The sequence below is a fragment of the Marmota monax genome, unplaced genomic scaffold, assembly GCF_021218885.2.
Source record: "Marmota monax isolate L192 unplaced genomic scaffold, Marmota_monax_Labrador192_F-V1.1 WCK01_AAM20220418_F8-fsc00020, whole genome shotgun sequence".
Lineage (NCBI taxonomy): Eukaryota > Metazoa > Chordata > Mammalia > Rodentia > Sciuridae > Marmota > Marmota monax.
This window is the reverse complement of record NW_026692912.1, coordinates 5,072,120-5,093,984: the sequence shown is the minus strand read 5'-3', so window position 1 is coordinate 5,093,984 and position 21,865 is coordinate 5,072,120. Positions and strand designations below refer to the sequence as shown.

General features: G+C 38.9%; 1 protein-coding gene across 1 annotated transcript in view; it reads left to right on the top strand.

Moving 5' to 3' along the window:
- Svep1 (sushi, von Willebrand factor type A, EGF and pentraxin domain containing 1) overlaps nt 1-21,865 on the top strand; it is a 177,261-nt gene that overhangs the window by 89,343 nt on the left and 66,053 nt on the right. Inside the window, exons 14-24 of the mRNA XM_046451540.2 lie at nt 421-529; nt 2,059-2,223; nt 2,791-3,024; nt 5,513-5,674; nt 6,929-7,090; nt 10,640-10,801; nt 11,165-11,256; nt 12,812-12,908; nt 14,662-14,775; nt 16,642-16,755; nt 17,517-17,718. Coding sequence (XP_046307496.1) covers nt 421-529; nt 2,059-2,223; nt 2,791-3,024; nt 5,513-5,674; nt 6,929-7,090; nt 10,640-10,801; nt 11,165-11,256; nt 12,812-12,908; nt 14,662-14,775; nt 16,642-16,755; nt 17,517-17,718 — 1,613 coding nt within the window. The remainder of the gene's footprint in view (nt 1-420; nt 530-2,058; nt 2,224-2,790; nt 3,025-5,512; nt 5,675-6,928; nt 7,091-10,639; nt 10,802-11,164; nt 11,257-12,811; nt 12,909-14,661; nt 14,776-16,641; nt 16,756-17,516; nt 17,719-21,865) is intronic.

The following is a 21,865-nucleotide window of genomic DNA, read 5'->3' as shown; positions in this document are numbered from 1 at the left end:
GCTGGGTTTCATTTGAAGCAAAAGTGAAAGGAACATAAAGAGAGGGGTAGGAAATAATAGATTTGCCTTTTACCCACTGTGAGCTGCAGACGGACAGAGAAAGGTTTGGGGCTTGGGATGGAAGGGACTGAAGAACCAATGGAGTTGAAGAACTATATGGAGTGAAAGTTTAGAGGCAGAGCTATCCCAAGAGTCCTGAGCTTCTTGTGGTAGAGAGAGATAGAAGGTATAAGGCTAATCTTGATGGTCAACAGGCTGTAGGGGAGGAGGTAGAGGAAGTCAGGAGTCTTTTGAGGAACATGCAGAGCTCTGACCCACCCTCTCCTGCTAATGAAGATGTGAAAGGCAGAAAAGCACAGAACTCATCCGAAGCAAACAGAGATGCGATTTGCACTTGATCCTCTTCCTTTTTGTTTACAGGTCCCATCATTTTGCAGTGATGCTGATGACATTGACTGCAGGCTGGAGGATCTGACCAAAAAATATTGCCTAGAATATAATTATGACTATGAAAATGGCTTTGCAATTGGTAATTACATTATTTAGCATCAATAGTTTACAAGACTGATCTGCAAAATAAAACAATTCCAGAAGAGTGAAGCAAACCAGAAACTTAAGTTTTATTAATTTCTTCACTAAGTATTATAGAATGGCTATGTAATTCAATCGTGTACTTAATGATCATTATGTATATATTAAATTTGGTCACCAAATAAATTGTTTCAAAATATTGGCCAGAACTCTTCAGGGTGATAAAAATGTAGTTATATTGTGATGGTAGAATTCAATAGTGAGAGGCCAGGTGGGGTGGCACATGCTTATAATCTCATATAGGAGGCTGAGGCAGAAAGATTGCAAGTTCAAAGCCATCCTGAGCAACTTAGTAAAGCCCTAAGCAACTCAGCGAGATTCTGTCTCCAAACAAAGTACTAAAAGGTCTGGGGACAAGCACTCCTGGATTTCATCCCTGGCACCTCCCCAAAATATTTCAATAGTGATATGATATTACAAAGAGAATCATAGCAGTTGTAAAGAACTAGCAGCAATTTTTATTCAACTAACATTTCAATTAAACTATTAATTTAAAACATACATAGAATCATTGAGATTCCTCACACAGAATACATTAAGATTCAATTATTTGAGTTCATATACCATTAAGTGGAATTTGGAGCTTTTCTCCAAGTGGATTTTGAACATTTTTATTAAGATTCTTCCAAAGTATAATATATATGGTTTTTTTCTATAATAGCTACGTGATACTTGAGGGAAAATGTTTGTAAAATAATAAAAATCATATTGATGAATATGGCCAGGAAGATATTAATATTCACTTATTGAGTTTTAATAATAGCTTGATGTTGGGCTAGATGATTTCTAGATCACAGGCAAACCTATGAGATAAGACTCATCTCCATTTATAAACAAAAGAACTGAGGTTCAAAAAATAAGAATCATTTGATTAAGATTATGCAGCCATACATCCTATATCAAGAAGTCTGAACCCCAGGTCTTAACCAGATCAACACCGGGGTATCGAGCGAATCCCAAGCATCTATGCATCCCCCTATGTAGTTGCATCCTATGAATACTTAACTACATATTGCCCCTGGAAACTACCCAACCTTTAAACCATGATATGGATATTGTACGTAAGCCTCACGAAGGACACTTGTGCGTGTACATTGAGTTCATAAAGCCAATATGTTTTTCCTTCATTGGAACAAGCCCTAAAGGGAAATAGGAATTGACTGCAATTCTGCACCCACCCTTTATTTATCTATAGTGTTAGGATAATTTACTATATCTCAAAGATAGGATGGTATAAATGCCTAGGCACCTTCATAGGTTCCCTTCTTTTGTGCAATTCATTGGTAATCTAAATTACACATGAAGTGCCCCAAAATTATAGTAGATGATTGTAGACCAAACCCCATATGTAGTGTGTCATTGGGGCATTTAGCATCAAGTGCAACTGACCTATGACCTAACATAAGTACCTAGATGCGGATGGAGATGCAACTGTAAGATCATTTGCTCCTCTGCCCCAACTGTCAGGACCAGGTGGTTGGGGCGCAGCTAACCGGCTGGATTACTCTTACGATGACTTCTTGGATGCCGTACAAGAATCACCCACAGGTGTCGGCAAAGCCAGAACTTCCCGGATTAAAAGAAGTGACCCATTGTCTAACCAAAAAATTAAGTTAATTTTTAACATCACAGGTAAGGATAAACTTGTCTATTTGGATAGGTAATATGATATGAATTTTTTAATTCGAAACCTATTTCTTAAATCTGTCAACTGTTATCATTATTAGGAAATGACCCTGGATTGAAGAATTGGGGAAAGCATAATTAACTAAGCTTTGCCAGCTTCCCCTCACCACCACTAGTTGAATATCACAGATGTATTCTATGATTCTCGTAGCCACAAGCACCCTGTTTTGTTCCCATCTTGGCATACTGTACTAAGGCAAAATGAGAGAATACGCAGCAATTTAATATGCTATTGTTAAGAAAAAAATGTGATATAGGCCCAGCATCTGAGAGAAGGATTAAAACAAATTATATTTCTCTTAGTATTATCCATGTCCTAGTGGTTTCAGGGTATAGCAGTTGAATTTATTTTGAATGAATTTTTCCCTGAAAGACTTTCAACATACCATTTCTTTTTGGTAAAAATGAACTACAAGTGGCTTCCGGAAACACCGTGTGTGTGTGTGTGTGTGTGTGTGTGTGTGTGTGTGTATGTGTTATGTTATGTTTTATCTTGTTTTGTTTTCATCTCAGCTAGTGTGCCATTACCCGATGAAAGAAACGATACCCTTGAATGGGAAAATCAACAACGACTCATTAAGACATTGGAAACTATCACAAATCGACTGAAAAGGACCCTCAATAAAGAGCCCATGTATTCCTTCCAGCTTGCATCTGAAATGCTTGTAGCTGACAGCAATTCATTGGAAACGGAAAAGGCTTTTCTCTACTGCAGACCGGGCTCAGTGCTGAGAGGGCGGATGTGTGGTAAGACTCTTCTCTGTGATCATAAATACTCTATGAACATTGGGTCTGGAGAGATGGGGAAAGCCATGTTACAATGCATAGAAAGGAATATTGATATGAAACATATCGTTCGCTATTATTGTATGGTTGTTACTATTTTGTCCCCAAGATCTAAGTAACCACTATTGATTAGGACAAGAGATCTATTTTAAGTGAGGGACTCAAATCTTATTTTTATTTATAGATCTTAAAAATCTCACAGCTTTGAGCAGTAACTTAATAAAAAAAAAAAAGCAGCTAATGCTTTTTGACCACTTCTGTATGCCAGAGGAGAGCTCTTAGGTTTAATCCTTTTTAGAACCTCTAGGATGCACCATTACTATTAAGCACCTATTGCAAATGAGAAAACTGAAGCCAGAGAGGCTGAGAACTTACACATTAAGACAATCAGTGGTGCAGCAAAGTTTCCCACTCAGTAAATTCCAAAGTCTTAACTTTTTTTAATTGAGGTAAAATTCACATGACATAAAATAAACTGTTTTAAATTGTGCAATTCAGTAATATTACATTAGTGTCTGCAACCATCACCTCCATTTCCAAAATATTCTCATCATACCCAAAAGGGACCATATACACATCAAGAGAAGGCACTCCCTGCTCTCTCTCGGCCGAGTTTCTTAATCTTTAACCCCTCTCGTAGACTGCCAAGATCTGGACAATCCAATCTGTTTCCCAACAAATCTTCCCCTAACTGATCTCAGTCCACTGAGATGAACTAGAATAGCATGAGTCTTTGTGTTAATTTCTCTATAGATGTGGCTCTTGTTTCCAGTCCAGAAAACCTTCTCCAGCAGTTCTTATCACCATTCCAAGAGCTCAGCTGGGCTTTCCATTACTGTTACAAATTCAACACATTAAAATTGTCATTCTGAGCCTGCTCTGCTTTCCTCCCTGCCTTGTGAGAAAAATCAAGAATTGCTTCTCATTTCCTAATGTGGTCTCCAGACCACCTGTGTCACCATTACCTAATGCATCTTGACTCAGACCTACCTCAGAACTCATGGGTCTAACATCTTGGACATGGAGGCATAGGTATCTGCATTTTTAATAAATACTTAGATAATTATTAAACACTGACATCTTAGAATTACCTTGGTACTGCTTTCAACTGTCCTCTCTGTACGAACTTTGATAGCAGCCTTTTCAGAGTCGAAGAGTCCACTTTGGCCTAGGATTTCTGAGACACTCCACACCTCCAAGGAAGGAAAGTTCTAAAACTGGCCTGTTTCTTTGGGGGCCATGACTCTGAGGATACTTCAGATACTTCATACTGCTGTCAGGAACAAGGGGTGCTTTAGTTCACCTGTTTTGGTCTCTCGGAGTGATGCTGAAATGGATTGGTCGTGGGTTTCATAACTGGTAGTATTCAGAGGAAGAGTTAAGAAAATCTTTTTTAATATCTCAAAGCCTCAGATTAAACATTCATTGTTTTATCTTTTTCTTCTGGTGGCTTTCTCTTTGTTGGCTGTGTATTTCCATGATGATCTGGTTTATCAGAGCTTCCCCCCACCCGCTCCTTCCACTCCCTTCCTCTTCTCTACTGGTCTTTCTTCTACTTATTTATTGCTTTTTAAATTGGTGCTTTATAGATGTACGTAGAGGTAGAATTGACTGTGGTATATTCACTTATGTACATAGCGTAATTTTGCCAAATTCATTCCACATTTTCTTCCTTTTCCTGTTCCTCCTCCCTCCCCTTTAATCTCCCTCCTTTACTCCACTAATCTTTCCTCTATTTACAGGAGATCCATTCCCCTCTTTTCCCCTTAATTGACTCTAGATTCCACATGAGAGGAAACATTTGACCCTTGACTATCTGAATCTGGCTCATTTCACTTAACATGTGTTCTCCAGGTTCATTCATTTACTAGCAAACACCATAATTCCATTCTTCTCTCTGACTGGGTAAAACTCCATTGCATATATATGCCACATTTTCTTATTCCATTCACCTGTTGAGAGGCACCTGAGTTGGTTTCATAACTTGGCTATGGTAAATTGGCCTGCCATAGACATTGATGTGACTTTGTCACAATAGTACGCTGATTTTAGTTCATTAGATCAATACTGAGGAGTGGGATAGCTGGGTCATATGGTGGTTCCATTCATAGTCTGTTGAGGAATCTTCATTCTACTTTCCAAAGGGGCTGCAGTCCTACCAACAGTGTATGAATCTTAGAGCTTTTACTCATACTTTAAAGCCCTATGATGGAAGCCCTAAACTTGGTCAATAAAAATTTCCATCTTCTGAAGAAAAACTAAAAAACTGGATACTACTAGCTTCAAAGAATACACTTCTAGAAGTTTACCTTGGGAGTAAATCTCTGACAGTAAAATTTAATCTGTACCTGGAAGCATGTGTTGCTGTTTTTGTGTCTTAGGAAAAAAGAGAACAAGGGTGTCTTGGCTGTGGTGCTTTACTTAGTGTTACTTGTCTGTTTATCCACAGTCAATTGCCCTTTGGGGACCTATTATTCTCTGGAGCATTCCGCCTGTGAAAGCTGCCGCATGGGATACTATCAAGATGAAGAAGGGCAACTTGAGTGCAAGCTCTGTCCAACTGGGACCTACACTGAATACCTCCATTCCAGAAGCATCTCTGAATGTAAAGGTAGAGGTTTAGTAGACATTTTGCTCAGCAGCAGCCTGAATTTTGTGTCTAGTTGTACTGGAGAAAAAATATTTCTTTACCCATTATTTAGTTTATAGCTGAAGCTCCTATAAAAAAAGACATTAACAAGAGAAGAGCATGCAAATTTATTTGATGTAAGTCTTGTGTGACACAGGAGCCTTCCGAAATGAAGACCCAAAGAATCAAGAAAACCAGTGTTGTTTATCCTAAGTTTGATGAAGAAGTGGATAGTTATAGAGAAGTCTGATTGGGCAAAGGGGTCTGACTGGACAGTAATAAACAGAGGGCACTTAGTAAAGTCCAGGTTCTTCCCTGTGTCCTTGTGTCTTCAGATATAAGAACATTCCTTCCTCTAGTATAGGGTGGACATCACTTACATAAGGCCTTATGACCTGAGTCAGGAAAGAAGGGCAAGAGAAAGAGAGACCTTGCTGCTTCTGTTATTTTCTCAAATTCCTTCAACTTCAAATATTCAGGATGCCAGGGTTCTGTATTCCATAATAGGGGTTCTAAGCCCTGTCACAATTCAGAAACCTAAATGGCAAATAGGGTAAAATAAAGAGCATGCCTGAAAGCAATTTTATTCATTCTTTCTCTCTTTTACTGATAAGATGTTACCTGAATGTTTTCCACATTATAAAGAAATCCATGTATCTATCTTTCCATTTGGAACTACTCCAAGTCAAACTCCAATCCACATTCACTGATCAGCCTGAATATTTTGCTTAAATCTCCCATTAATTAGTAGAAAGGACTTTAATGACACTTGGCAATTGGTAGATTGCTTTTTCTTAAAATAGTTACTTGATATGATGAAATTAATTCTTTATTAAATTGTTATAGGCTCCTGTTATTGCTACTAAAATATGCAATATTTCCACATATTTCTACTGTTGGAAACATGGGGTTTTTTTCATAATTAAGGTTATATAAGATACACCTAACAAAGAATTTCAAAATCGTCCTTCTTTGTCATTGCTGCAAATGCAGGTGTGGATGTTTAGTGAGAAATATAAACTCTGGTGTAGCGTTAGATAATTATAAATGCTCCAAAAATGTATTAATGCTGAAAATCAGAGTGATTTGGAGAACAGAGGGAGGAAGAAAGGGGTGGAAGAGCTCTCCATGTCCCTCATTCTGTCCTATATTAAAATGCAGAAAACCCCTCTTGCACAGAGCTAATTTATGCAACTTAATATCATCATTATTAATCACATTACATTTTCTTTTTAGCTCAATGTAAACAAGGCACCTACTCATCCAGCGGGCTTGAGACTTGTGAATCATGTCCTCTGGGCACATACCAGCCAGAAATTGGTTCCCGGAGCTGCCTCTCATGTCCAGAACCCACTTCAACCGTGAAAAGAGGAGCAGTGGATGTTTCTGCTTGTGGAGGTTATCAAAGCTTTAGACATTGATCTTTCTTTAAACTTACCAATTTTATGCATGGGGGGGGGGGGCATTTCAGCAAAACTGCATGCCTACTATATGCGAAGGATGTAAATAACCTGGAGAGCTCCTTTTTATTCAGCCAATCAAACGTACACATAAACACTGAGCTAGTGATATTAGAAATCCAAAGAAGTACAAAAATTGGTAACAGGCCTCAAATGATAATAAGCATGTGACTTCATGATGTGATGGAAATACATCTCAATTAGGAACTTAGTTTCCTCATTTATGAAATGATGTCCTGTCTAGCATTCTTCAGAATTCTGAATTAGATTCTTCTATGAAGTCTAACATGTCATTCCTTATGATGTGAAGATTTCTTGATTGGTGGTTTACTCTGGCTCCATGTTAGAATCATGGGCACATTTATATAACTATTTTTAAAATACTGAAGCCCAACCTCCACTCCCAGAAATTCTGGTTTAATTTGTCTGGGGCAGAGCCTGGGCACTGATTTTTTTAAGTTTCCCCAAGTGACTCTAAAGTGGAGAGCCACTGATTTTCGTTCTCAACCATAAACAGAGAAGGCTGGTAGAACACAGATAGCTGGGCCCTGTCCTCAGAATTTTGATTCAGTCGGTCCGGGAAAAGACCCGTCAATTTGCATTTCTAACCAATTTTCAGGTATTGCTGATTTTACTAGTCCAGGGACCACATGTTGAGAACCACTAGCTTCAAGAGGTTAGCATTCTAATTTTTAAATATTTCTAACATCCCTACTGAATATAGTTATCCAACCGAAAATTCCTAAAGGTATAAATTAAAAAAAAAAAGATGAAATCTTAGAATAACAATGAAACTAGCCTGACAAAGTCAACCTGCTGCCCAAAACTCCAAAAATTTGCGACTATTTTGCAAAGTCGATGATATGAAATTAAAAATAAAAAGTTGTTGTCCTGTTAGTTAAAAAAAAAAAATGTGGCCAGGCTCAGTGGCTTAAGCCTATAATCCCAGCAGTAAGTGGAGGCAGGAGGATTGCGAGTTCAAAACCAGCCTCAGCAAAAGCAAGGCCCTAAGCAACTCAGTGAGACCCTGTCTCATAAAATACAAAATAGGGCTAGGGATGTGGCTCAGTGGTCAAGTGCTCCTGAGTTCAATCCCTGGTACTCCCCTCCACCAAAAATCGTTGGCCTACCCCTGCTACATCACTGAGGACAGAAAAAGCATGCCTAAAGATGATTTTAAAAAAATTAATATGTCTTCCCATTCTCTACACATCTATGTAAAAAGCCTAAGGTCTTTGGCAACCCAAAGATCAAAAAAACTGTTCCCTCCTTGAATGACTGGTATTTTTGAGAAGCCAACCCACTGGCACACACCTCCTATCTCCTTTCCCTCCAGCCACACATACAGCTGGATCCTATAAGAGACTGAGATTCCTGGAACACAGCTGTGTGAGGAGCCTGTGTGAGTGGCAGGTGGGAGGGGTGTGTCCAGTATTGCATCTTGGGAGATGTAGTCCTCACGGGTGCCACAGGGAGAAGGTAAAACATACATTGAATTATAGGTTTTTATATATGCCATCTGTTTACATTATCTCAGTATAGTGGGGTCATGGCAGATAAAACTCTTAGACCTGAGGAATTAGGCAGGTAATGTTCATTGACCTAATATTTCACTGAAAATTAAGAAAAAAATTTTGCTAGGACCTCATTGAAACTCATAAACCATGTCTGTTATGAAAAAAAGCAGCACTAAATTTCTTTTATTTAAAGTCAGACAAAACCTCACATTGTGGTTAAAATAGATCTGCTAGAGACCTTTAATTTTGTCAATATACAAACTAATTTTGGAAAAAATTCTGCAGTAAAACACTTTGTCCCCACCCCTGCTTCCTCCAACCACAACTTAGAGATTTTTTAGTGAAACGAGTTCATATTTGACAAAATTTTTAAGCTTTCTAAAAGAGGCTTGAGGTTTGTCTAACACCAAATTTGTAATTAAGCCGTTATAATTCCCAGAAAGTCTCTAAAGTTCTGGTAACTGCCTCCATTTCTCCTAATAGTCTTAGCACGAATTTAACCACAGTTTGCCTATCATTCCTGAGATCTGAGAATAACAAACCTCAACACCCCTGTGGTGCTAGATAAACACTGTTTTACTTTAAATTTAAATATTCATGAGTTCTAAAATGGTCCCGCATATATTTCTTCTTAGATTTCCTCTCCTTTTTCTTTTCCTTTCTTCCTCCCTTTCTTCTGGGTGTCTTTTTATCCCTTTTCCTTTTAATGTCTTTTGTATTGATTTGTTTTTATAAGCACGCTGTACAGCTTACTTTTTTGCTTAGATGTCACTTTTGGCATTTTTTTAGCATATGGGACATAAAATATTATTAATAAATATGCAATTATATGTAAGTATATTACTATGGAAAAGTAATATATTCTTTATGCATTTTACATTTTTAAGTGACCTTTCATTTTTTAATGACCTACTTCTTAGGTCATTAAAGAGTCTTTGGCTTATTGCCTACAAACTCAAGAGTCAGAAATTTTTCATTTTTAAAGAATAATTTTTGCATGAGGAATAAATCCCACCAGTTACTTGTTGTTGCTGTTGTTAACATACCCATAGGAGAAAGAAAGACTATTTTTGGCCCTCCAGATGAAGTTAAAAATCAGGCTTAGGTTGAACAATATATAAAAATAATATATACAAAATAACCACACAATACTCCCCTGCAATAAATAATAGACAACTATATAGGAGAAGTATAATTTACATTAAGTATTTAACAAGAGCAACTTCATTTATCGGCAAAGTGTAGTGCAATTCCATTTCCACCTTCAAATTGAAAAGGAAATTTAAATAATCACTATTAATGCTAACAAACATTCAGTGTGAAGAGCAATTTCATATATTGCTGATGCAAGTGTAAGTTGGAACCTCTTTTTCTAAAATGATTTGGTGTTACACATCAATAGCTTTAGTTTTTCATTTTTGGGGGGGTTTTTTGTTTTGTTTGTTTTAAATATTTTTAGGCCCAACTATTTAGCTCCTCAAATTCAGCTATTCAAATTCAACTACTGAAGTTCAACTGCTATCCCAAGAAAATAATCAGGACTGTACACAAATATTTATGTAGGAAATTTCAACATTATTTATTATCACAAACAACTGAAAACAAATCTAATGTCCAATAGTGAAGGAAATGTTAGATCAATTATGGTCTGTCAAACGGATGCGAAGTTATTTAATGGTCTAGGGAATGATTTGGAAAAAGTTTGCAATATAATGATAAGTGGAAAAACCAGAATACACTATCCCATGACCAATTCTAATCTTTATTGAGTGAATGAGTGTTTATTAAAGACAGGAGGAAACAAAGCAAGCTCTTTCTCTTGGGTGGCAAGATGGTGTGGGTATTAAAATGTGAAGGGATTACATTAGTATAGTATTTCAGTAGCTTTCTTACAACACAAAGTAAAGCAGTTCTTTTAAACGTAGAGTGTGTGGTTCTATATGCACAAATGGCTTGTTTTTCTTTCGCAGTACCTTGTCCAGTGGGCGAATTCTCTCGTTCTGGGTTAATGCCGTGTTATCCATGCCCTCGAGACTATTATCAACCTGATTCAGGGAAATCTTTTTGCTTGTCTTGCCCTTTTTATGGAACTACAACTATCACTGGTGCCAGATCTATCACAGATTGTTCAAGTAAGTTGTGATACTCCTTTTCTTACAACTCTCATGTTGGAGACTTGCTTTTATTTGTCTCTGTGGTTGCATCCATTCTGAATATCACTATTTTCAGTAAATTGGGGTGTCTAGAGTTGTTAAATTGTCTCTTTAAGAGCTTTGATAACAATGACTCAAAGAGTCATTTTGGAAATGTTGAACTTGGTACCGTCCAAATGTCCAAGAGTCTAGGATTTAATGACATGTATCTATCTCCATACTCTCCTGTTTCCTCTTCTGACTTCCAGAATCTTAACCAGAGTGTTTAGATAGACTTTACTTATTGGCAACATCTACCACACACTGACATCTTTTTCAATGTTTTCCTGTTAATTTTATTAGGTTTTAGTTCAACTTTCTCAGCTGCAGAGGAAAGCATAGTGCATCTGACCTCTCCTGGACACATCCAAAAAAAGTATGAAGTCAGCAGTCAGGCAAGTCCAATTTTTATTAGTGGATCACGATTCTATATAATGGTGGAATTTCTTTCAAAGTCTTACATGAGTACAATATAATTTGGTTAATTTCATTCAACAAGTCCATTTTCTACATATAAAATGTTCTGTAGTGGAATGCTTGGAAAATAATTTGTCTTTTTACATGTCACAGAGAGGGAAACCACTGGGGTAAAATGAATAATTGCATTTACTCATGACTCTCAATAAGAACTTTCAAAAAGTGAAATACTAGATGTCCTAAGTACCAAAAATGGGAGTTCTTCCCAGCAATGTCTGCTCAAGAATGTGTAGATGTGGGAGTCTCCTGATTCACTAAGAATTAACACTGGCCATAAGCAGAGCCCATCACTTGAAAAGAGGCGTTTGGTTTAGCCAAATGTCTTTTCTGAAAGACGGGAAGAATTACTCAACCTCATGAAAAACTATTTACATATTTTTGCGACAAAAAAAAAACATTTCTTGGAATAAGATGTGAGTTTAAACAATTAAGAAACATAATTTGTGAGCATAACTAAACCAATTGTTTTCCATATTTGTTAAACCTGGTTGCTTTAGTAGATTCTGCCATAACTCTCAATTCACCTTGCCCAATGTCGTGAGTTCCTTGACATTTGGTTTTCTTGGATAACAAGAGTATATTCCTTATTTCAACTTCCTACAGCCTAGTCCAAACATGACTTGTTAAAGTTTTGTAAGTCATGTTAAAAGCTAAACCTAGGGCTGGGTTTGTGGCTCAGCGGTAGAGTGCCTGGCATGTGTGAGACACTGGGTTCGATCCTCAGCACCACATAAAAATAAATAAATAAAATAAAGATATTGTGTCCATCGACAACTAAAAAGATTTAAAAAAAAAAAAAAGCTAAGCCTATTGAACACTGAAATTTGCAGGAACCTCTAAATTAGGGACTATCAAAAACGGAGGCATAATAGAATCTGCTGGCCAACTTTTAAAACCAATAACATAGAGATAGCACTCCCAGAGATTCTGATTTAGCTGGCTTGTGTTGGTGGTCTGTCTTTCATGTATTTAAAGAACATTTCAAATGGATTATAATGTGTAGCCAGCATTTAGGGACACTGGTTGTCTGGGCTTACCAGAACATCATTCAAGAATAAAAATATTGAGCCAGGCACAGTGGCACACACCTGTAATACCAGCAGCTCAGGAAGCTGAGGAAGGAGGATTTCAAGTTCAAATCCAGCCTCAGTAACTTAGCGAGGCCCTAAGCAACTCAGTGAGACCCGGTCTCTATATAAAATATAAAAAAGGGCTGAATATGTGGTTCAGTGGTTAAGTGCCCCTAAGTTCTATCCCTGGTGCCAACCAAAGAAGAATAAAAATATTGTTTATGCAGGATACACATGCCTATACACCAACATTATTCAGGCAATGGTCCAGCTAGCTTGAATGAAATCACCTGAAGTAGGAACCAGTCATCTGTGTTGCAACCTTCTGATTCCCAAGTCAGGATTGTCTGAAATGAACAGAGAGAAGGTTTTGTCTCTGATAGATTTCTTTTCCATTTGGTAGGTTTTCCATGAATGCTTTCTAAACCCTTGCCACAACAGTGGAACCTGCCAACAACTTGGGCATGGTTACGTTTGTCTCTGTCCACCTGGGTATACAGGTAATGTAGAAGAATGCAAATTTTAATATGTTTTATGTGAAATCAGTGTGTCATATAGAATCAAACTTTGACTATTAAATATATATTGTATAAGATACATTAGACTTATCAGAACAAAAATAAAATTGGTCAAATGAGGTAAATAAATAAGTGCTAAAAGTATACATCCCTGCAAATTAGTTTTCTTTGCACAGTTTGGAAGAAAAACAAGGAATTATCTTCTCAATGAAAAATTCACATCATAACTCATGATTTAAATTGGAACGCAATCCCAGAAGCTGTGTCCAAGGGTTTCATTCTAACACAAATTAAATCTGTGACACTCAACATAGAACAGATTGTCCACATAATTATTTTCAAACAAACTCCTAGTTTCATGTGTTACAAACTAGTGGTAGAAGTTCTCGTAAATGACCATGATTTGTTGCTTTGGTTCTGTCTTTCTGGAAGCTGTGCTTAGAAAAACAATATGGCTTTGGACCTTATTATATAGGAATTCTATAAGAATTATGTTTTCTTGCATTTTGGTTCAAATTACAGCTGAGTCCAGAAAGATACTATTTAAGGGGAAAGGAATTGTACCTTAAAATGACAAGTAATTTAAAATAATTCCCTGTTTTCTTCAAAAGTTTTCTGCATTGAAAAAAATGTGCAATGAACTTGAAAAATTTTTAATGAGAAAAATGGTGTTTAAATAAAAGGATTCACCACAAAATAGCAAAGAAAAGTTATAAAACAAAATAGAATCAAGAGCTAGCAAAAAATATTGTCATTCCACTTATTACAGCAAGCTTGGGAGAGGGTGAAGTTTTATAAAAAATTGTTGGCCTGGCCTGATATAGTGAGGCATACCTCTAATCCCAGTGACTTGGGAGGCTGAGTTAGGAGGATTAAAAGCTCAAGGCTAGCCTAGGCAACTTAGTGAGACTTTGTCTTAAAACAAACAAACAAACAAAAGGGCTGGAGGTGTAGCTCAGTAGTGAAGCATTCCTGATTTCAATCCCCAGTACCAAGAAAAACAATTTTTTTTTTGTCCTCATATTCCATAGGAAATAATAAATCTTGTTTGAGACTTTTGTAAATAAGTGATGATTGAGAGAGGTGGTTCTCAAATATTAATATGCACCAGAATCATCTGGTAGGCTTGCTAAAACCCTAGAGGTTCTAGCAGTCCTAGAATTTCTGGTTCAGTAGATCTGGGGTATAGTTAGAGAATTAGCATTTCTGTTATATTCCTAGATAATGCTGATGCTCATACTTGGAGACTCCTTGGTGTAGAGGAAGAGCATGGGTTTCCAGGAGAGGTAGCCCATAGAAAGCCTGTGTGTACCCTAAAGGAAAATGCAGCCCACTCTCCAGCATCTGGCATGTGAGCTGAGGTCTGACAGGATTTAGCTCCATCTTCACCCCTTAGCAAGGTGACCTTGGTAGCAAGTACACAGGACTTCATATTTTTCACTTTGAAATTAATATAAATCCTGGCTCTAGTTTATACTTTAAGTTTTCCCTCCTCCCTTCCCCGAACACCCTTCTGATTTGGTATCTTTTGCTATCTTCTATGTACAAGGTATCTTAAATATGTTTAGAAAAAAAGTAGTGCTTCCCTTGAATACTTAACTAGAAGGTGGTCCTCTCTTCACCACTAACCCCTCATAAATTTAGATTATTAAGATGGTAAGCTTTAACTGATCATGGTTCTGTTTCTGTTAACCCCTCTCCTTGATTGTCCTTCAGTGTTTGGTTTACATTTTAGGTTTAAAGTGTGAAACAGACATCGATGAATGCAGCTCACTGCCTTGCCAAAACAATGGAATTTGTAAAGACCAAGTTGGAGAATTCACTTGCGAGTGTGCATCAGGTTACACGGGTAAGAGAAACGTCCTTGTTTTTGCAGTATAAACCTTGGTATCATTAATATTTCATCACTGAGTTAAAATGTATTATTCAGATATATTAATAAGGTAAAAATACACTGAATAGGAATATTTTCTATTCTTGATAGACAGTGAGAAAGTGTTTTCATTAGGCTGTTATATAAGAAGAAGAGATCTATTTAACAGTCTGAGATTGCTCAAAGTTTATAAAATAGGCAAACCTGGTCCCATCTTTGCCAATTAGATGGGTAACCTTGAATGAGTTGCTTAACTTCTCTGAACCTGGTTTGCATATGTAAAACTGGAAGTCAGGAAATGAGAGAAAATATATAAAGAAACATAATGGGTCCTTCTGTAGCTCCTCACTAGTACTTTACTGAATTTATGTAGTGTATGTTATTTCTGGGTGTCATGTCTGTGTGCACATTTGAATGTGTGTGGGTAGAATAATTACTAGCTGGACTTTGGGCACTTGCATTATTATGGACCAATCTGTCTTTCCATTTAACTTAAATGAGTGCATAATTTTTTTCTTTTATTTGTAGCTATACGTGACAGTAGAATCTATTTTGATAAATTTTATACAAACATAGACTATATCTTATTTCCAATTAGGATCCCAGTCTTGTGGAATGCATATGTTACACGCATGTACCTTAGTTAAATCAGAGTTGAAGCTTCCAATTCCCTTCCCCACAAAATAGTTCAATTCCCTGTTCAATCACATTAAAATTATTATATTAATAATATAGCCTCATCAAATAGAATGTACAATACATTGTTATGGAGTGCACTGAAATAATCTAACCCTCTAGTACTCTACCTTACTCATAAAATTGTTACTATACTAAAAACATATCTGAATATATATTTTAATTAAGGTGGGCATGTAATTAATTTTCTATACTTTAGTTAAGTTCCATAAAATTTTTAAAACATTTCCAAGAAACTACATCTAATAACTTTATAATCTAAAAATAACTTTTATGAAGAAATGAAAAAGCACTCTAATTTATGGTAGTAATCATTTTTACCAACTCGTCTATTTTCTGTATTTGAAATTCATGCACATTTTCTTTCCTGTACTCCCTCCTACTCTCTGGGCTATGTCCGTACAGTTTCATCTCAACATATGGTATTAAATGATGCAATTCTATTATATATTTGTTTACCTAAAATTCCAAATCTCAGGTGAGTGAGCTGTAGGGTTGAATCCTTATTTAAAAGAAAAAAAAAGTCTTGTGGCCAGAGTGCAGACATGTACTATGAGAAAAATAGAGTCAATCTTCTAAATACATATACATGTAAATATGTGTGTGTGTGTGTATATATATACACACATATATATTTACTATATCCTAAACGTATGTGCTGTTTATTAAACATTAAATTTATTGTGTGGATTTACTGTAAAAAATATAAAGTACTCATTATGGTCTGCATGAATGTGCAGATTTTTTTAGATTCACTCTTCTCAAAAACTGATTTTTATTGGTGAAATTTTCTCTTAGCACATTTTCATGTTATAAGATATATAAATGTTTTAGATATATAGTTCCATGTATTATAAAGTTAAGCATCCTAAATTCTTCAAACCAGAGTCTTGAACTTGAAGATTTATGATTCTAGGTTCATTTCTGTACCTATCCTTGGAAATGTCACAGACCTCATTGGGTCTCCATTTCTACATGTTAGTTTGTATTTCAACATACTTGGCAAAGAGCAAAAATGTTTTACAAGCTTATTAGCAATAATTCCCACCTGCTCAATTCTTGTACCTCACCAACTTGCTTGAAAACTATTAGTTTTAATGTCCTTTCAGGTTTTCCCCAGCTCAAAGATTGTATCATTTTCTGCAGGTCAACTATGTGAAGAAAATATAAATGAGTGTAACTCCAATCCTTGTTTAAATAAAGGAACCTGCATTGATGAGTTAGCTGGCTATCACTGCACCTGTGCAAAAGGATATGTTGGTAAGATGTTCCCATTCATCCTCCATTATCTTAAGATCCTATAAACAATAAAAATTAATGCATTTACTAACATAATATATAAAAGTTATTTTCAGATTTTATGAGTATACTGTAATGATGTAAGAGAAAGTCCTTACTTTTGAGGAAATATACACTAAATCAAGTTTGCAATTTACTCTCAAACAGTTCAGAAAAAAAGGAATATGTTTATTTTTGTGTGTGTGAGTGCGTGTGTGTGTGTTTATACTAAGACAAACTTTCAAGAGGGAACTAGAAATAAATCATGTAAATATTTACAAATGGACACTAATATATACAAAATAATACAACTGGGAAATGGATATCACAGATGGACACTAAATAATATGGTTAAATACATATATACTCAACTGATGAGGAAGAATTCCAAGAAAGAAAATGGCCAGGGAAGGATAGAGGCAAAGTCAAAGTAACAGAGACAATTTTTGAACTAAATGTATTAATTTTATTTTTTTTTACATTATCTCCATTGGATGTCCATTACTAACCTTAGTTTCAGAAAGAAGATAAAAAGAGAGAATTATCAAAAATTCAGAGTCCTAAAATGACTCACAAAAGCCAGAGTTCATGACAGAATAGATCTCCAACCCACGATTGGCCAGTGGCTCTGTGGCCGTCATTCTAGACCTTCAGAAGTGGATCCTCCCCAAAATGTAACAGAGTGATCCCAGTTTTCCCAGGGAGTAACCATCTGGGCTCTTTCTCTTCCTCATCCATCCCAGGCCTGCACTGTGAGACAGAAGTCAATGAATGCCAGTCAAGCCCATGCTTAAATAATGCAGCCTGTGAAGACCAAGTTGGGAGGTTCTTGTGCGTATGCCTGCCTGGATTTTTGGGTACCCGCTGTGAAAAAAACATCGATGAGTGTCTCAGTCAGCCATGCCAGAATGGAGCCACTTGTAAGGATGGAGCCAATAGCTTCAGGTAAAAGGCCAAGTCTGGACTTTTTACTGTTTATTTTCTTTACTCTTTGGTCATTCTGTAGTCTTTATGGAGTATGACTGTGAGTCCCAAGTCAGCCATTCTGAAATGCTGGCCCAAGGATTGGCTATAGTATAATCTTCCCACCACCTGAGGACAAGCTATACTGAACCCAGGGGACAGCCTGTAAGTTTAAAACAGACAACCTGTTATGTTCTACATTTCCCAATGATTTGGATGCAGCTAGGTTTGGGAACCCCTGCTCTCTATAAAGTCATAAAGGATGAAAGGAAATAGAATTTCAGTGTACAATCGCACTAGACAAAACCCGTATTTTTTAATGTTTTATGTTTTAGCTGAATTTTTTTATACTAGATAAAATCAAAATCGATTTTGTGATCATGCTTTTTAGTGTCTATCTATATCCACGATTTTCAAGCATGTAGTTTAAAAACATTATTCGAAAGAAATCTGAGTCTAAATAAAATAATAAAAGATAAGCTGTAGTGGTAGAAAATGGTGAAGTTTGAGAGAAAGACTTTGTCTTCCTGAAGCAGCTCTTAGGGTGCCAGTAGAATATAGTTTTAAAACCAAACCCCTGGATCGGGAAGATGGCGGCGAGGGGAGTGCATTGCCCCCGTGTGCTGCGTCACTGTGTGGGAGTATGACAAGTCAGGACGGCTAAAGGCTATCTTGTTAGGAATTTCCAGCAATAGTGGGGTGCTCCAGAACCTGGAGGAAGGATTTCCATCGCACGAGGATCGGCTACGGGGACTCAAACGCGAGAGATTTGTCGCACGGAGGGTAACACTGCTTATTCAGCAAATCGCCCCGCGGCTAGAGTCTGCAGCGCGCGCTGGGAAACGAGGAGATAGCGACGCAGGAATACAGCGCTGCAGTTTCTGCCAGCCGTGCAAGCACCGTACTCAGGGCTGAATTCTGGGTTCGAGATGGGGGAAGGAAGCGGTCCATTTCGGTTCTCCACACCAGTCAGACCACAGAGGAGGCCAGCGGCCACCATGTTGGAGAGCTGACGTCACCATCCCTGTTTTCGACTGACCGCAGCTCATTCAGCCATAGAACAGGTAATTTCAGGCTGCCATTCGCCTGCGGCTTGCGGACAGATTGCTCGGGCTCAGTGCCTGGGTGCTTCTTAGAGCCTGCTCTTATCGGAGCGTGCACCGAGCGCGGGGCGGCCGAGTTCCGGCTCCCGGAACTGCCCTGGCCCAGGGCTAGGAGCCCGCGGAAACTGCTTCTCGGTCAGGGTCCTGCTGAGGGCCGGTCAGGACTCACCCGTTGCTTTGGTTACCCGGCAAAGGGAACGAAATGCTGCCATTCGCATAGGATACCAACATGGCAGAGATCTGATGTCATCAGAAAGCGGCGGAGGAGAGAACTTCATCAATACCAGCGGCGACAGAAACAGTTGGTCTCCTGGTAGGGGGGGTGAGGCACAGACACCCAAGTCTCTCAAGATTTGTCGTCGAGCCAGAGGGGAGGAGCCGGGCTGCCGCCAGCGCCCGGAGCAGGCCCAGCAGCTCGCCGGCGTGGTGGTCGCGTGACCCCAATTGGAGAGGGGGAGGAGCGGAGCCGCCACCCGCGCCCGCAAGGTGGGCAGACCCGCGACCCAGTGGTACACGGGCATGGTAGGAAGGGCAGGGCAGAGCCGCCGCCCGCGCCTGCAAGGTAAGCAAACCTGTGACAGACTGGCGGGTCAGGCCCAGCGGCCTGCCAGCGTGGTACACACGTCACCCCAACTGGCATAGGGGCAGAGCAGATCCTTCGCCCACGCCCGGATCAGGCCCTGCCGGTGTGGTGGTCACGTGACCCCAATTGGAGTGGGGGCGGAGCGGAACTGCCACCTGTGCCCGCAGGGTGAGCAGACCTGTGACCAACCTGCAGATCAGGCCCAGCGGTCCGCAGGCGTGGTAGGAGGGGCAGGGCAGAGCCGCCGCCCGCGCCTGCAAGGTAGGCAGACCTGCGACAGACCGGCGGATCAGACCCAGGAGCCTGCCGGCGTGGTACACACGTCACCCCAATTGGAGTAGGGGCAGAGCAGAGTCGCCACCCGTGCCAGGAACAGGCCCAGCGACCTGCCGGCGTGGTAGTCACGACACCCCAATTGGAGTAGGGGCAGAGCAGAGCCACCACCCGTGCCCGAAAGGTGGGCAGACCTACAACCAACCAGCGGGACAGGCCCAGTGGCCTGCCGGTACGACAGACACGTCACCCCATTTGGAGTAGGGGCAGAGCAGAGCCGCCGCCCGAGCCTGCAGGGTAGGCAAACCTGCAACCGACCGGCGGATCAGGCCCGGTGGCCTGCCGGCGTGGTACACTCGTCACCCCAATTGGAGTAGGGGCAGAATAGAGCCGCCGCCAGCGCCCAGAACAGGCCCAGTGACCTGCCGGCGTGGTAGTCACGACACCCCAATTGGAATAAGGAGAGAGCAGAGCTGCCGCCCGCGCCTGCAAGAAAGAAACGCAAGCAGTATGAAAAGACAAGGAAAGAAAGGACCACAAGCAATGCAGGTCAACGCAACTTTAGAAGAGGTAACAGCTGCAGCAGATGGAATGTCAGATAAAGAATTCAGGATATACATGCTTCAGATGATCTGGAGTATCAAGGAAGACATTAGACAGCAAAATCAGACAATGAAAGATCACTTCGACAATGAATTACACAAACAAATCCAGGAAGCAAAGGATCAACTATACAGGGAGATAGAGGTTATAAAAAACAAACAAACAGAAATCCTAGAAATGCAGGAAGCAATAAACCAACTTAAAAACTCAATGGAGAATACTACCAGCAGAGTAGAACACTTAGAAGATAGAACATCAGACAATGAAGACAAAGTATTTCAACTGGAAAAGAACGTAGACAGCTCAGCAAGACTGTTAAGAAACCATGAGCAGAACATCCAAGAAATATGGGATAACATTAAGAGACCAAACTTAAGAGTCATTGGGATACAGGAAGGTACAGAGCTCCAAACCAAAGGAATGAGCAGTCTATTCAATGAAATAATACGAGAAAACTTCCCAGACTTGAAGAATGAGACAGAATCCCAAATCCTAGAAGCCTACAGGACGCCGAATGTGCAAAATCATAAGAGATCCACACCTAGACACATTATAATGAAGATGCCCAACATACAGAATAAGGAGAGAATTTTAAAAGCTACAAGAGAAAGGAAGCAGATTACATTTAGGGGTAAGCCAATCAGGATAACAGCTGATCTTTCAACACGGACTCTGAAAGCTAGAAGATCCTGGAATAACATATTTCAAACACTGAAAGAAAATGGGTTCCAACCAAGAATTGTGTATCCAGCGAAATTAAGCTTCAGGATGGAAGATGAAATTAAAACCTTCCACGATGAACAGAAGTTAAAAGAATTTGCAGCTAGAAAACCATCTCTTCAAAACATCCTCCGCAAAACATTACAGGAAGAGGAAATGGAAAATAACAATGAAAACCAACAGTGGGAGGTAGGACAGTAAAGGGGGGAAAAATAATCAAAGAGGAAAACAAACCATGTTTAGTAACATAAATAAACAAATATGGCTGGAAGAACAACCCATATCTCAATAATAACCCTAAATGTTAATGGCTTAAACTCACCAATTAAGAGACACAGGCTAGTAGAATGGATCACAAAACAAGACCCAACAATATGCTGCCTACAGGAGACGCATTTGATAGGAAAAGACATACATAGGCTGAAGGTGAAAGGTTGGGAAAAATCATATCACTCATATGGACTTCAGAAACAAGCAGGAGTGTCCATACTCATATCAAATAAAATAGATTTCAAGCCCAAGTTAATCAAAAGGGATAATGAAGGACACCACATACTGCTCAAGGGAACCATACAACAACAAGACATAACAATCATAAATAGATATGCCCCAAACAATGGTGCAGCTACGTTCATCAAACAAACTCTTCTCAAGTTCAAGAGTCTAATAGACCACCATACAATAATCATGGGAGACTTCAACACACCTCTCTCGCCACTGGACAGATCTTCCAAACCAAAGTTGAATAAGGAAACTATAGAATTCAATAACACAATTAATAACCTAGACTTAATTGACATATATAGAATATACCACCCAACATCAAGCAGTTACACTTTTTTCTCAG